General features: G+C 45.5%; 1 protein-coding gene across 4 annotated transcripts in view; it reads right to left on the bottom strand.

The window, feature by feature from the left end:
- LOC133485832 (uncharacterized) overlaps window positions 1-16,674 on the bottom strand; it is a 47,627-nt gene that overhangs the window by 5,686 nt on the left and 25,267 nt on the right. For all 4 annotated transcript variants that reach the window (XM_061790141.1, XM_061790138.1, XM_061790139.1 and 1 more), the window contains 3 exons: window positions 5,216-5,320; window positions 3,482-3,651; window positions 871-992 (listed from right to left, as the gene is read on the bottom strand). In XM_061790141.1, the coding sequence (XP_061646125.1) occupies window positions 871-992; window positions 3,482-3,651; window positions 5,216-5,320 (397 nt within the window). The remainder of the gene's footprint in view (window positions 1-870; window positions 993-3,481; window positions 3,652-5,215; window positions 5,321-16,674) is intronic.

The following is a 16,674-nucleotide window of genomic DNA, read 5'->3' as shown; positions in this document are numbered from 1 at the left end:
AACCACCTCCTCCTCCATCTAAACCTCCTCCTCCTCCTCCTCGACCTCCTCGTTATTGCGGATGTTTAAAACAAATGTTTCCATCTGCTGAGAAAAAGGACAAACCTTGGCGAACATTGATGAATATTTATGCGCCGGTGACAATGTTTTGAGAACATTCGTCATTTCTTTAAAACTCCCACTGATGATACACTTCATTATTGTTTTTCCCAAAGAATTCCGTCTTCAATTCTAACCAAACAAAGTCCCTGTTCACCCGACACAATTGAATGATATTCAATGCTCAATACTCAGGAAAAGAGTCATTGTTTTACTTTTGCTTGTTTTGCGACGATTTCAAAATAGGAATAGTATTGAAGCGAGCTGAAGCGCTTCAATCGCCCGGAGGCTCTGCTGGGCGTCGAGGTTCCGGCGCAAACTTCAGCGAAAGTGTGACAGGAAGTTTCCTGAATTGATTTCTGGCTGCTTCCTGCCTCAACCTTCAACTGGGGTAAGAATTCACGCCGCCAGCAGCCAAGAGGGGCTTTTTCACGGCAAATCCTCAATATGACCAACCTTGACACCGTGCTCCGCATTAGATGAAGTACTTTTGGGGGTCGCACATCCGTGGAGTACACCTGCATCCTTGACTTGATCTTAAACATTAAAGTGGGGAAACGATTCCAAAACAGAAACATTTGACAAGGTGGCAATTACTTTCTCCTTTGTTCCACGGCACTGTCGGGAAAACGGCCGATGTTGACACAATCGGACTGACGAGTGTGCGTGTTTGTGTGTCGATGCGTTTGATGATGTGACGCATTGATACGGTGATGGAGCAAATCCCCTCATCAAGTATTTCAGCGATTTCAGCGGATGAAGAGCTCTTACCTCTCCCCAGAGCCCCGACGGCGTCGCTGCTGTCGGCGTGCACGTCGCTCCACTTCTCCATCGCGCTCGCCGGCTCCACCGCCACGGTGGTGGAGCGGAACATGGGGCCCGAACCCGGAGCGCTGCGGTGGGGGTGGGGGGGTGGGGGGGGGGGGGGGGGGGGGGCATAGATGAGGGGGTGGGGATGAGGAAGAGAGCGAAAGCTGGAAATCAATTTGGTCACGCTCGGCTCTTCGCTCGCTCGCTCTGCGGCAGCGCGGCGTCCTCGCACAGCCGTGCTGAAACACGACTTTCTCGTTCTTTTAATCAAACCCGACTTTCTGACAGTTAGCACGTCTGCCTCGCAGACGTGCTAAACGTTCGGGATTCGAATTGCGAGGGGGGGGTACTCCTCCCGCATTCCCAAAATATGCACATTAGCTTCATTGCAGACTGCAAATTGCGCATCGGCGGGAACGTGAGCCGCGATGGGCGCCAATTGCATATTTGCGGTTGTGACCGTAAACAAAATTGTATGTTGCGGATTGTGAGTCCTCGATTGTACGTGTGGGGTTGTGACTGTGAACAACTGTGTGCTTGCAGTTGAGACGATAAACAATTGGATGTTTGTAAACATGATTGGGACTGTGATCAATTGCGTCTTTGTGCTTGTAACGGCGAACCATTTTGATTTCGTTTTAGTCAAAGCCTTTTGACTGAAATGTAACTTAGTTTTAGCCACAATTTCACAATTTCTAGTTTCAGTTGACGAAAAAGAACGTAAAATTATAGCCGACATAAACTCCAGTCAATTTAGTCGACGAAACCAAAAAGTGTGCAAGCTTTCCCTTGGATTTCTGAAAGTCATTACGTTCACCTCCATCGGCAATTCTCAACTTGTGGCCTCCCTCTAGTGGCACATGAAGGAATTACTGAATTAAATACGCCTAATGTTACAGCGTAGTCCGCCGGTGTCAAACTCGAGGTCCTGGGGGCCAGATCCGGCCCACCGCATCGTTTTATGTGGCCCGTGACAGCAAATCTTGTGTCAACTTCCACGATTGTTGCTAAAATCTGTTCAAAATTTCAAATTGTCATATGTATTAAATATTGATGTTGCGATATTGCGAGCATTTTTTTTTGTTACAAAGCCCTTCTTAGTTACTATCATCGTTGACGTCTGCTTTTCAAAATGTAGTTATCCATCAATTTGTTAGTTAGACGTAATAAAATGATGAGGCGTTTTCACATTTATATTTGTTCACATTTATAACGGCCCTCTGAGGGAAAACGCAACTACAATGTGGCCCACCGCAAAAATTAATCTGACACCTCTGGACTGTAGTTTATTTTGATTTTCATGCTTTCTGGCGAGCGCCCCCTCAATGATCTTCTTTCCCGGCACATGAAGCGTTTACGGCGTATTCCGCCGAGCTACTTTGAAATTCTTGCCTTCATTCTTGGATTTCAAGAGTGTGATGTGCTCCTGGGGGACTACTTTCTGGCAGAGGCTGGAGTTCTTCTTGCGTGGGCGCGCTCCGGTTGCGACTCGCTGCTCCGAGGGGGAGGGTTGCGTTCACGTGCGCTCGGAAAACTCGGCGCTCCGCTCGTCTGTTTGTCAGCGGCCTCTCATTTCTAGCACGGCGTTGCACGTTTTGCACGTCAAGTCTTCGGCTTCCCCTGTGTTGGACTGCTAACGGATAGGTCGCTAAGCCACGCCTCGGCCAATCGCGGAGCAGCGTAGAAAAAGAGTAGGGTTGGCAAACTTTTGTGCTCAAGTTAAAACAATTTTTCCAAAGGTATATGTATTTTATTATTATTTTAACTTTAATGGAATCATAATTCAATTGATTTTTTGTTTAAATAATTAAACAATGAATGAACCTATTATTTCATAAAATGAATTAAAATATATATTATATATATAATACAATACATGCATACAATATATAATAATTCATTCTCATTTTATTTTTTGCTTAAAAAAATAATTTAAATATAATCAATTAACCAATTATTTAATACAATTTATAAATATGCTCAATGTATTTATAATTGTTTATACATATTTTAATTATATTATTTCCAGCCAATTGGGACATTTTATAAATATAATTCATTTTGAAATTGCATTGTAATAATTTAAGAATGATTAATACACTAATAATTTAATAAAATAAATACAAAATGTTGAACGTTTATTGAGTAACCTGCGCACTTTTGCGATTTAAAGATGAACCTTTTTTTCCGTGAAACTAACCCTCGCTATTCGCTGAAGAAAAAAAAGGGTTTTTTTGAACTTTTTGAAAACGCCCTAAGGTGCCACAAGGTGTCACCAAAGCTGCAGCCAAATTGGAAAGTAGTACAGTTTCGCGTCAAGGAAGGACGTCGAAGCGATACATCAGAGACAAGCTCGGTAAATTGGGGAGGAGCTAATTTAGTCTGGGTTGTTAGTGGAAGTCACGGAGAGTCTTTGCCGCACGTGAATGTACACGTGCACTTCTGCTGCATTTTGTGAAATCCAATCATGTGGAAGGCATTATTTCTTTTGAAGGGTAATGTTGTAAGATGAGTTGGAAATGATATTCGAGTGTTTTGGGATATTTTATACATTTGTGTTTGTCTTCCTCACCAGCGCGCTTGTGTTTTCTCCTCCTCATGGTGATGAGGATGAGGAGGATGATGATGATGCTGGAGCCTCTTCCTCAGCAAGCGCTCCTCCCTGCGCTCCTCCCTTCGCCTCCGCTGCCTCCTGCAGGCCAACACTCGGTAGAACTCGCGATGCTTCAGCTCCTTCAGACGCTGAAATCGCATTCATCGAAATTATTACGACGACATCGGCGCAACGGTCGTCGACCCACGCGATCGCGACGCGGCGACAATCGTCATCGTTATGGTTACGACGACATCGCCGTAACGGTCGTCGCAGTAACGTCATCAGTGGAGAACAAACGTGTTAGCTTGTGTGTGTGTGCGTTGCAGTGTGTGTATATACGTGGGCATTAGTGTGTGTGTAGTGCAATGTGTGTGTGTGTGTGTGTGTGTGTGCGTGTGTGAGTCAGTGGTAAAGCTTTCCCCTACTGTGTAAATGTGTGAGTGCGCTCAAGTGTCAGCTTTAGTGGCGTCCGGCTTAATTCCGAGCGGTCTGCGCCGCACAGATAGTGACACACGCATCGCAAATAATAATCATAACGACAATAAAATTCTGTATATCATAATAATAATAATAATAAAAGTAGTGGAGTTTTATATCGCAGACAAACCCAACCACAGACAAACTTTTAAGTACTTAAAGAGGGTTGAGTAATGTGTGTGTGTGTGTTACAAAATAGAGCCGCACTACAGATGACATTGGCAAATATTATTGACATTAAAGATTCTCATTTTGATTGTCAAAACACATCACACGTTTACTTGATTTATTTTGTACAAATATACTATCAAGTTTGCCACGGAATTTTTGCATTACTTAAAATGTGTTTTGAATTATGAATTTATATCAAAATCATACATTCAATGTCAAGTTCAAGAATTTTGCACAGTATTTGTTTTTTAAAATTTGTATTCATTTTACTCTCTGTTTTATTTTTTAAAAACCCCAACCAAAAAGCAAGAATTTTTTGTTATTACATTAAAAAGTATATTTATTCATTTTATTCTTTAAATGGTCCAAAAGTTCTGCCACAGGATTTTTATAAATGATTTGCTCATTTGTTTTTTCCATAAATTCAATTCGAAAAATAAAAACAAATAGCAAATATAGCAGAATATATCTTTTTGAATTGCATTTATTGCTATGTTGTATTCCATACATTACACACGAGTTTGTCAGATACATTTTAATCCCCATATTAAATAATAAAAAAAAAATAAAAAATAAAAGTATTGCAGTATTATCTATTTATTTATTTTACATGCAATGCCATAAAATCCTTAAATTGTCTGCGGTCGAACACTTTCAAGTCGAAAAAGTCCATCTCGTAGCGGAGAAGTCAAGTGGTCAAGCTGTGATACTCAATACAAATATATTCCGACACAGGAAGTCCTCGATTTACGAACGAGTTCCGTTCCCACGCTGGCGACGTAGCACGAGTTTCCGCGTGAGTCGGATTCCACCGTGAAACTCGGAATTTACGTGGAAATACTTCCGTTACGGGTAAACCGTTCAAGCGGCAAATGGCCGCTTCGTGCCTTTATCGTTGCCGCCGCCCGGCTCAGAGAAGGGAGTTGACCCCTGCGTCTCCCGACCACGGTCAGGTGACCGTAGCGGGAAAGGTTAACACTTGGTATAAAGAAACTAAAATACAAAAACAATAAGATGCCGTAGTTAGCATTACTATTGCGAGTGTGAGCCCGGCCCGCTCACCTGCTTGTGGTGGTGGTCGTAGGAGTTGATGTGGTTGTCAAACTGCTGGTGTCGCACGTATTGTTTGTCGCACAGCTCGCAGTACAGACGGGTGGCGCCCTCATCCTGCGCACACAACGTGACAAACACACACCAAGTGACTTCTTACGGAGTGTGGCTATGAGAGAAACGGGGACGCGTCCTGGCGGTGGAAAGGGAAGAAAAATAATGGAAAAAGTCACGGAGCAAGGACGGTGACTCACACACGGTTCGTACTGATAAATAAAGAAAGAAATGAAAATAACACAAAGCTGAGAGTCAACCGACACGAGCTTGACTCGAGAAAAGTCTTGGGATGGACACCATCTTATTGCGTGTGCAAATGTTGTTCATGCAAATTGGAATAACTGCGAATAATTGGCTTCATGATTTTCATTGTTCCTGTAACACTGATAATTTGGATATAGAATTTGTATTTGTTGATTTATTTTTGATAAAGGAGTTTTAAAAAAAAAAAAAAAATCTATATTATTATTATATGCACACTTTAAATTGTTCATCATAGATGTACCTCACCCACCTATGAGAGGCAAAATGAGAAGAAAAGCAAATCCATAAAATCGTAGTTTGATTTTTCAGGAATTGAGGACTTGGTCACCGCCAAACAAGCAAGGCCGCTGCCTCTCACAGAGCTGCAACTTCTTCTTTTAGAGGCTCGTCTCTCCTCCCACTCGTTACCTGCAGTAGCAGCGGAAGTTTAAACAGGAAGTTCAAAATCGTTTTACTGTAAAACGCGACATTTATTACCTGGTCAGAGAATTTTTTGACAGCCTTTTTTTGCATAAAGAATCTCTTCATAAATATCCATCAACTTTGACTAAGTTCACTCCATAATGAGTTCATTTCAGACATGTCAGTTACCATGACAACAAATGTTGCTGTCGGTGTTGCAGCCTCGCGTGGCGTGACCGCGTGCGCCATCTGCTCAACGCGCGTGCGTCGGAAAACTTAAGTCGGGCGGGGCTTGCGAACGATCATCGTAACTAACGTGAACTGTATTCCATGCTCACGCTCGATCGATATCGATATTTATCACACTGGAGCTTTTCATTTGCGTGCGTGCCAGCGATGGCGTCTCGATGCCTTCCGATTGCTAACGGACCCTTTAATCGCATCTATTGATCCGCAATCTGAGCGGCTGACCGGACAATTACACACACGCGCACACACACACACACAAACAGATCTGTTTGAAATCTGTCCTCCAAATTGTCAAATTCATTGATTCCGGATGGAAACGAGCTCATTTGTGCGGTATAGTTCCGTCTATTAGATTAAGAGGCAGCGGAGTTCAAACTGTAATCCCGTTTCGTGCTACGGCTCACGCACGCATATTCCCCGAGGGGGGGGGGGGGGGGGGGCGAACAGCTTCGCCGGCCGTGTGCTCGCCGGAGGGTCCCCTGTTAAGACGTGTCAGTCGTCAAGTTCATTTTCAGCTCACAAAGCAGTCGCACACTTTGGAGTCTCACAGCGTCGAATCCGCAATGAGGCGCCGCCGTCAGCTTTGTTCCGTTAGACGAGAGCGGCGAGACGTCTCGGTTTGAAGTAGGTTCCAAAAAGTAGCTAATTGGCTAGAAAAACATTAGCGCTCATTCATGCCGATCTCTGTTTTTGTTTTTTTCCGGCAGCAACAGACGAGCCCGGCGAGCGCTAAGCGGCAACACGCAGCATCAAAGCGCAAAACAATGAAACGCGAGCGAGTTATTAGACGAGGTTGAGACATCAGATGCGGAGGGAACGTTTGGAGTCAAGTTCCAGGTCACTTTTTATCGGAACCGTTCTAGAAACGCCGTTCAAATGAATTATTAAATGCATTTTTCTCCTCTAACATTGCGAACGACGCTCATTAAAACACATCAATGACAAGTTTAGCGCTCGTTTCAGCTTCCTGGTTGGCTGCAGTCACTTAGGGAGACGTTTGGTTGCCATGGTTACAATTGCACGCACAACAAAAGAGAACAAGTTCCGAACAGGAGTTGAACCGCGAGCCGCTCGTGCGCAAAACAGACGTAAAAAGATGTCACATTTTGTTGCCGGGTAGATTACAACTTGACTTATTTGCCACTTTGAAACGACAGTGGGACAAAAATGAAAAGACTCGCAAGGAGCTGCTGTAAGCCACCATTCACACTCGGATGCTCACACGCAGACGAACCAGCCAGCCCGACTCCCGTTCCTAATGTCAAATATTAGGCCACGCCTCTTAAAGGCTCACATCCAACACACAGACATACAGTAATTACGCTTCATAAAACCAGTTTATCTTATTATTCTCTTTTAATTATGTTTTAATATAACACAGTGATATTTGTGTTATTTTGGCTGTCAGTCACATGCCAAAGCGCCAGGTGGCGCTATAACCGTCAGATCCTTTCAAACGATCAGCATCTGGAAAGAAATGACGTGACAGCACTCAGTAGTTATGTGCGTCCTGTAGGTGGCGCTAATGTCTGCTGTGAATTAAAGCGGTCAACCATGATGGTTGGTTAGTTGATGGATGGTTTTGCGGTAATTATTCGAGTAGTTTCTGAGGTCTACTACTACTACTACGAGTAATAATAATAATACAGTGTCCTCAAATCATCTTTCCCCATTCAAATGAATGGAAGTGCCATTAATGCGTTGCAGCCTCACAAAAAAGCAACACAATGTTTTGTAATGTGCTTTATAAGGCAAACAGCACAGTGTCAATTTTACTTGATAAAAACATATAGTACGAGCCTAATTCAATCAAATGTAAAGATTCAACAGTTTCTACATCATAATTCATTGCCACCTGGGGGCAGTATAATACAGTCATGCAGCAACAAACAAAGACGAATTTCACATCTACTGTAAGTGAGTCAGTAATTTGCGGTAATATTACTTATCATGGGTATATGCCTGTGAGTATTTTTCTGTATGTGCTGGATTCACTAATTGTGTCCATCAACGCTAGTTTGGTTAGCCCACCTATGGCGTTTTTAACTGTTTGTTAGCATTAAGCTAAGGAGACTTTCCTCAGGAAAAACTATGTGGTTGTTTCCAATACACACGGTTTAACTCTCTTTGTTTTATTTTGTCTGACTTTAACTGGGTGTGGCATTAATCAGTTTGAAGCCATTTTATTTGAATGGCTGACAAACTGCTCGTGTCTCAAGGCACCAGCGTGAGAAACAATAATCATGTCGCAAACAAATACACAGTTCATATTAACAAAAGCATACAACATTTGACCTGCCTTGTGTTTTAATGCCTGGTGGAGGTAAAATTAGTTTCCACTGGACTAAAACGTTAAGGTTGTTTTTGGTTTTTTTCCCCTTGAAATGTGATTGTCTTCTTTAATCAAATCTCCTTGAGGTCTTTAAAAAGAGCAAACAAAACAATCCATACAGTTGAACCCCAAGTGTGTTTTAATTTAGGCGGGGACTATAATGGACGCGGACAAATCCTGGCGAGCGGCTAAAGCGGCCTCGCGGCCTTTTGAACGACATGACGCTAAGCGCCGCTGCCTTTCACGGAATCCTGCAAATGGGATGCTTCTGATTCTAATTGAATAGCGCCACATAATTCCTGACTTAATGTTGCTTATTTAATAGAATAATGCCACATAAGTCCTGACTTAATGTTGCTTGATCTAATGGAATAATGCCACATAAGTCGTGACTTAATGGAATTACAGCGGCTCCCGTAACGATCCAGGCGGGACTTTCCCGCCATAATGGACGCAGGACGGCGGAGAATTTTGTGGTTTGTCTTCCGTCTGTCGCGTCCAAGACACTCAACCGTTCGCAGAGAGAGACTTTAGCCCGAGGGTGTGCAAAATTTTGTGCTCAAGGGAAACATAATGGAAAATCAATCCTTTTAATTGTATTATTTATGTGCTCAAAAAAAAAAAAAAGTATTTATTAGTAATTTACAATTTTTTATTTTATTCCTTACAATAAGGCGGCACGGTGGGCGACAGGTTAGCACATCTGCCTCACAGTTCTGAGGACCGGGGTTCAAATCCCGGCCCCGCCTGTATGGAGTTTGCGTGTTCTGCTCCCGTTGAAGTTGTGCGAAGGTTTATAATTGCCGGGCCCTCTGTGCTAATTTCCGTAAGCCCGCCTAGCGGCAAGCTAACAGACTTTTGTTAATGCATGGTTTGGTTGAACATTAAATACACAACGTTAGATTGTTTTTAGTTTTATGTGTCGGTTTTACAGTAAACTTCAACTGCGAGTGACAAATAAACTCTTCCTTGGACAACGGTGCAAGCGAGTCTTCATTTCGTTTCCTCCAAGTGATGTCATACGATTGTCTTCCATTTCACGACAGAGAGGAAACATTACTTTAAAAACGATCAAAAGTAACGACAGCGACGAGATGAGAGGTAGTGAAAGAAAAGAAAAGAAAAGTGCGCGAGGAGAAGCGCTGATGCTTCGTCAGCATGGTCTCGTACCCTGACCCGCCACATCTCACGTCGTTGAGGTCACTTGAATGCAAGGTAAATCTCCAGCCGGTCCTTAGACTGGCAACCACAGCGCCCCCGAGTGGCGGAAATAAATCTCTAAACAGACAACCCTTTGCTAACCCATATCTGCAGATGCACTTTTCTGTCACAGTCCTTTTAGTCTGACTCACCGTCGCTATGACGACGGCCCAAACAGCCACTCGAGACGTCAGTTCCGACCTGACAAAGTGACGCTTAGCTGATTTGATTTGCATGCATTGTAAATGCAGCTAACATGCAGCTACTGTCTCTTTAAAACAAATCAGTACGGGTACTTTGCCTATAAAATCACCTTTTAAGATAGCACACATCTACTGTCCCTTTAAATCAACTTTTACGGTAACACACAGTTGCTGTCTCTTTCCATTCGCTTTTAAAGTAACTGAGCGCACAGATACTGTCCCTTGAAAGCACCTTTTAAGGTGGCACCCGTCTAACGTTCCATAAAGTCATCTTTCAGAGTACAGTGATATACATCACATTATTAAATCACTTCATAAGGTCATCTGCAACTACTGTTCCTTTCAATCACATTTTAAGGTAACATCTGGTGTAGCTACTGTCTCTTCAAATGACCTTTAAAGCTTACTGCACAAACAGATACTGTCCCTTTAAATCAGCGATTAGAAGGCCCGCGCATTGTTAACAACCTCACGATTCAGTTTGATTTTTTGGGGATTTCTTTAGGTTGCAATTCCATTTCATTTTGATTCTGATTTAAATGCTCCGCTATCGATTCAGTAATCGATTCGGCCCTTTAATGAGCCCTGCCGCCACAAAAAGATGACGAGACAGCAGCCATATTGATATGAATATTGCATCACCGTCCTGAGTGGCCTGCATGTGTTGCGACACACACGCGCGCGCGCACACACACACACACACACACAAACACTTTGTCCGAAACGTACTTTACTACGACTGCTGCGATGATCCCTCAACGAATGAATTAAATCACATGACGGAAGACGTGAATGATTGACAGCTGTCAGCCACTCGTCCACGTGGGTGACGAGCTCACGCGAACGCGTGTGTGCGTATGCAAGCGTGTTTGTGTGTGCGCAGCCAGATGGAGACAAATAGAGGAGTGTGCGACACAACGGCCCTCGAATTAACACACGCGTAACGTTTCGTTACGATCGCTTTCTCACATCTACTCTTTCTCTCGTTTAATAGCTTTTGTTTTGCCACTAACGTTTTATTGCGATCGCTCCGCCGCTACCATTTTGTCGCACTCACTCCATCGTTATGACTTCATCGTAATCATTCCGTTGCCATCGTTTTCTCACGTCGGTTCCGTCGCGATCGTTTTCACACTGTTGTTTTCGTCGCTATTTGTTTACGATCGCTTCCTCGCTCTCGTTTCGCCAGCTATCGTTTTTTTCGCTATCTTTTCCTTGCTGTAATTTCCATCGCTCTCGTTTTGTCGATGCCATTTTTCCTAGCCATGGTTTCGTCGCTATTGTTTTCTAGTTCACCACACACACACACACACACACACAAGTCCACCGTGTGTGGGCACATTCAATGGAGCGACTTTTGTTCAAGCTTGACGCTCCCTGGTGGAATTCTGGACTTTTTCCTTACACGCACGCGCATACGCGGGTCCACCACGAGGACGGACATGACAATCAAGCGTCGACTGGCTATCACAGTCAGACACACATTAATAGACTTAGCTGGGATTAGACCTCACACACACACACACACACACACAAACCCAAACACTGAAGTTGCACGCGCACACAAACATAGTACGAACACACACACACGCATACACAGTGTCGCTTGCGAACACGCGCAGACACATACACGCACACACGCAGAAGGCCCTTCTCATTATCATGCATAGTGGCAGTGCTCGCATTGATTCTCACTCTGTCTTAAATGTAGCCCACGCAGCTGTGTGTGTGTGTGTGTGTGTGTGTGTGTGTGTGTGCGTGGTCAGCTTGGCAAAGCCTCTCCAGGCTGCGTGAAGATTATGGCTCAGAGATTTTTCACTTTTTCTCTCCTCTGCCTCTCTCTTTCAGTTAAATCTCTCCTCCCTCTCTCCCGGTCTTTCCTCTCTATTGCCTCTCACTCCATCAATCAGTAAATAGACCACCTGCCCAACAGGAAGTGGTCCAACACCACTGAATTTGTAGTTACAGGGAAGACCAAAAATGTGCCTTGGAAGTTTTCCACAATTTGCCATCATAAAATGAATTTAGTTCGGCAAACAGAGAGGATGAGCTTATACGTTAACAAAGGCTGTTTTAGAGAAGAAGACACACAGGAAGTGATGTCACATTCAAAGCAATGTTATATCCATCCATTCATCCGTTTTGTACCGCTTATCCGAGGTCAGGTCGCGGGGGCAGTAGCTTTAGCAGGGACGCCCAGACTTCACTCTCCCCAGCCACTTCATCCAGCTCTTCCGGGGGGATCCCGAGGCGTTCCCGGGCCAGCCGAAGGACGTAGTCTCTCCGGCGTGTCCTGGGTCGCCCCCGAGGTCTCCTCCCGGTGGGACGTGCTCGGAACACCTCACCGGGGAGGCGTACGGGAGGCATCCGAATCAGATGCGCTCAGCCACCACATCTGGCTCCTCTCGATGTGGAAGCGCAACGGCTCAACTCTGAGATCCTCCCGGATGACGGAGCTTCTCACCCGTTCTCTAAGGGAGAGCCCGGACACCCTGCGGAGGAAACTCATTTTCGACCCACAGCTCGTGACCATAGGTGAGGGTAGGAACGTCGATCGACCGGTAAATCGAGAGCTTCGCCTTTCGGCTTAGCTCCTTCTTCACCACAACGGACCGATACAAAGTCCGTATCACTGCAGACGCCGCACCGATCCGCCTGTCGATCTCCCGTTCCATTCTTCCCTCACTCGTGAACAAGACCCCAAGATACTTGAATTCCTCCACTTGGGGCAGGATCTCATCCCCGACCCGGGGAGGGCACGCCACCCTTTTCCGACTGAGGACCATGGTCTCAGATTTGGAGGTGCTGATTCTCATCCCAGCCGCGTCACACTCCAGTGAGAGTTGGAGGTCACGACTTGTGAAGCCAACAGAACCACATCATCTGCAAAAAGCAGAGATGCAATTCTGAGGCCACCAAACCGGACCCCCTCTACGCCTCGGCTGCGGCTTGAAATTCTGCTCATAAAAGTTATGAACAGAATCAGTGACAAAGGGCAGCCTTGGCGGAGTCCAACCCTCACCGGAAACGAGTCCGACATACTTCCGGCAATGTGGACCAAACTCTGACTCCGGTCGTTCGGGACCGAACAGCCCGCATCATACTCCCAAAGCACCCACCGAAGCACCCACCACATGACCCCCAGAGGGACACGGTCGAACGCCTTCTCCAAGTCCACAAAACACATGTAGACTGGTTGGGTGAAGTCCCACGCACCCTCGAGGACCCTGCCGAGGGTGTAGGGCTGGTCCACTGTTCCACGGCCAGGACGAAAACCATACTGCTCCTCCTGAATCTGAGATTCAACTTACCGACGGACCCTCCTCTTCAGCACCCCTGAATAGACCTTACCAGGGAGGCTGAGGAATGTGATGTGTGATGTAGCTAGAACACACCCTCCGGCTCCCCTTCTTAAAAAGGGGGACCACCACCCCAGTCTGCCAATCCAGAGGCACTGTCCCCGATGTCCACGCGATGTTGCAGAGGCGTGTCAACCAGGACAGCCCCACAACATCCAGAGCCTTGAGGAACTCCGGGCGAATCTCATCCACCCCCGGGGCCTTGCCACCGAAGAGCTTTTTAACCACCTCAGTGACCTCAACCCCTGAGATAGGAGAGCCCGTCTCAGAGAACCCAGACTCTGCTTCCTCATGGGAAGGCGTGTCGGTGGAATTGCGGAGGTCTTCGAAGTATTCTCCCCACCGACTCGCAACGTCCCGAGTTGAGGTCAGCACCGCCCCATCCCCACTATACACAGTGTTGATGGTCCACTGCTTCCCCCTCCCGAGACGCCGGATGGTGGACCAGAATTTCCTTGAACCCGTCCGGAAGTCTTTCTCCATGGCCTCACCGAACTCCTCCCATGCCCGAGTTTATGCTTCAGCGACCACCAAAGCTGCATTCCGCTTGGTACCCATCAGCTGCCTCAGGAGTCCCACAGGCCAAAAAGGTCTCGATAGGACGAGAGGAACCGAGCACCTTACGGCCACAGCTCCGGTCGACGGACTCAGCAATGGAGCCACGGAACATGGTCCACTCGGACTCGATGTCCCCCGCCTCCCTCGGAACGAGCAAAGTTCAGTCGGAGCTGGGAGTTGAAACTCCTTCTGACGGGGGGATTCCGCCAGACGTTCCAAGCAGACCCTCACAATACGTTTGGGCCTGCCACGTCGGACCGGCATCTTCCCCCACCATCGGAGCCAACTCGCCACCAGGTGGTGATCACTTGACAGCTCCGCCCCTCTCTCCACCCGAGTGTCCGACACATGCGGCCGCAAATCCGATAACACGACCACAAAGTCGATCATGGAACTGCGACCAAAGGTGTCCTGGTGTCAAGTGCAGGTGTGGACACCCTTATGCTTGAACATGTTGTTCGTTATGGACAAGCCGTGATGAGCACAGAAGTCCAATAACAGAACACCGCTCGGGTTCTGATCGGGGGGGCTGCTAGTTTTTTTTTTTTTTTTTTACATTTCAACATAAGTAGAACTGCTAGTTATAGCTTTTAGGGGTGCAAATGGTAGTCATGTACAATTGTCATAATGTTTGTTTTGGCTGCACTGCTTGCACTACGTGTTTGTTGATGTTACATTTTTTTTGTCCAATCAGATTTCAGCATCTTTGTGTTGCCGTGTCCGTGTCATCTGCCCAGGGCCTTCACAGTCAGTAGTGCTGGCCCGTGGAACTTCCAACTATTAGAAATAAGATTGTTTCTTTAACCAATCAAATTTCAAATTCGCAAACTGGTCCTTGATGATGTCATAAGTTTGCCGTCCACTGATTGGTTGTCAGAGCAAACCTTGCAACAGCCATGTTTGACTAGCAAAACACATTTGTAGCGATATGCGTGTCTGGTAAGATATATTTTAGTTCTGTTTTGTCATGTGAGAAGATACTTAGTAAATATTGATTGTAAAATGCTCCAGATGTCCGTGGGACAGTTGCGTGCTGTTAAATTGCCTTTTTGTCTAGTATTGCCGATTTCCATAATTGCGACACGACAGCGGTGCTATTAATCATGGATTAAGTCGGGTAAATCCCCACCGAAGGCCCTGGTACCAAACGCACAGGCCGCCGCTGGATTAATTCAACAAGAAAACAAGCCGGTGCTGCTCCTCTGCGCTCAACGGTCCAGGGAGGTTTGGCAGCCACAAATCTCCCGACCGTAATCGTCGTATTATTACGAGCAGGCATGGCTCGCTTCTAATTAACGCCCTACCGGTGCATTTGGGGCTCCCGCGACGCCTGCTTAAAGCTTTGCAGCCAAGGGTGAGCAAGCTAATGCGTCCAACTTTAGCCAGGAGACACCGCGGCGGTGACACAATTTGGTGGATTGGATGACGTTTTTCACGCTCTAAGATGCCACGAGGTGCCGCCAAAGCCCTGAAAGTATTCACTGCTGACAAGGAAGTACAGTACGTTGAAGTGATACAAGTCGACCGAGGGGCTAACTAAGTTTAGCCTGGCTTGTTAGTGGGACTTACGGAGAGTCTCTGCCAGATGTGCATGTACATGCAACCGTGCTTGGTCACATGACAAGTGTAAACAGCAAGTATTAGCCGGAAGGCATTGTGCATTTTCGAGCTGAATTCTTTCTCTGTTCTAGCCGTGGAAATGGCTTTGGTTGTAAGTTGGCAGTTCTGACATGCATATTAGGGCCGTATCGTGTTTATTTGCATATCTTTAGTTTGAATTTAATTTTGCTTAGCGATTTCTGAGTTCGGACGAGATTGCCACAGTGCAGCGTTAGATAAGGAATGCCAATGTAAACATAACAGATCTGACACAGTTTTCTGGCTATTTCTGAAAATGTGTTTGTGAGTGAGACCTTGTTTACCGCCGCCCCAATCAGATGTAACAGTAGGGCAAATTTACATAATAATTATGGGGTGTACACGTGGACATCTCCAAATCTCCAATTACAATAACCAACACAAAACAAAAAAGTGGCAACAGCTTTTTCCCCCAAAATTATTGCTAGAGCGTTCAGAAAAGTCGTCGACACTCAGTAGCTGGTCGCTTTGTCGCAACGCCCTAGCTCCGCCACAGTTGTCATGGTAACAAAGACCAGAAAAATACATACCCTGTCTCCTTGAACACACCAATTATACAAACATAGGTGAAATGGCACCCAAAAAGTGTTTGTTGCTGGTTGAAGAAGGTAAATCCAGCGCCAACAGTGTTGGGCTTTAGTGACCTCATTTTTTTTTAATGGCGTAAACATCGTTAGCGTGCGCTAGTTGGTGGAGGCCAAACTAAATTACCACGCCGTCGTCATTCGGCCGACCTGATAAACAAAACACACAAACTGATTTGAGAATCCTCCCAATCTTCATGAACCACTTCAGTGTAAGTACTTGAACATATGTGCAGGCTAATGAGAGCTCTGTCTCAAATTCGGCCATAATTCCCAAAACTGTGGCCGGGGGGCATTATTTACGCAACTGCAGATGGGGGAGGCATCTATTTAAAACAAACAGAATTATGTCATGTGGAAGTAGAATTTGAAAGTGAATTAAAAAAAGAAAAAAGGTTGGTTGAAAAAAATGAGGCACACTGGGCAAAAGTAAAGAGCTAGTCATTTTTATTTAGGGTATTGTAAGTTATGTATTATGCAATTACGCCTGAAGATAGCTGGGATAGGCTCCAGCTCGCCCTCGGCCCTAGTGAGGATAAGCGGTGCAGAAATTGGATGGATATTATGCAATTAAAAAGAAAATAAAAAAAAACAAAAAAACTGACTTTTATTGAAAAGGGCTTTT

This window comes from Phyllopteryx taeniolatus, chromosome 11, assembly GCF_024500385.1.
Source record: "Phyllopteryx taeniolatus isolate TA_2022b chromosome 11, UOR_Ptae_1.2, whole genome shotgun sequence".
Classification (NCBI taxonomy): domain Eukaryota; kingdom Metazoa; phylum Chordata; class Actinopteri; order Syngnathiformes; family Syngnathidae; genus Phyllopteryx; species Phyllopteryx taeniolatus.
This window is presented reverse-complemented; position numbering and strand designations above follow the sequence as displayed.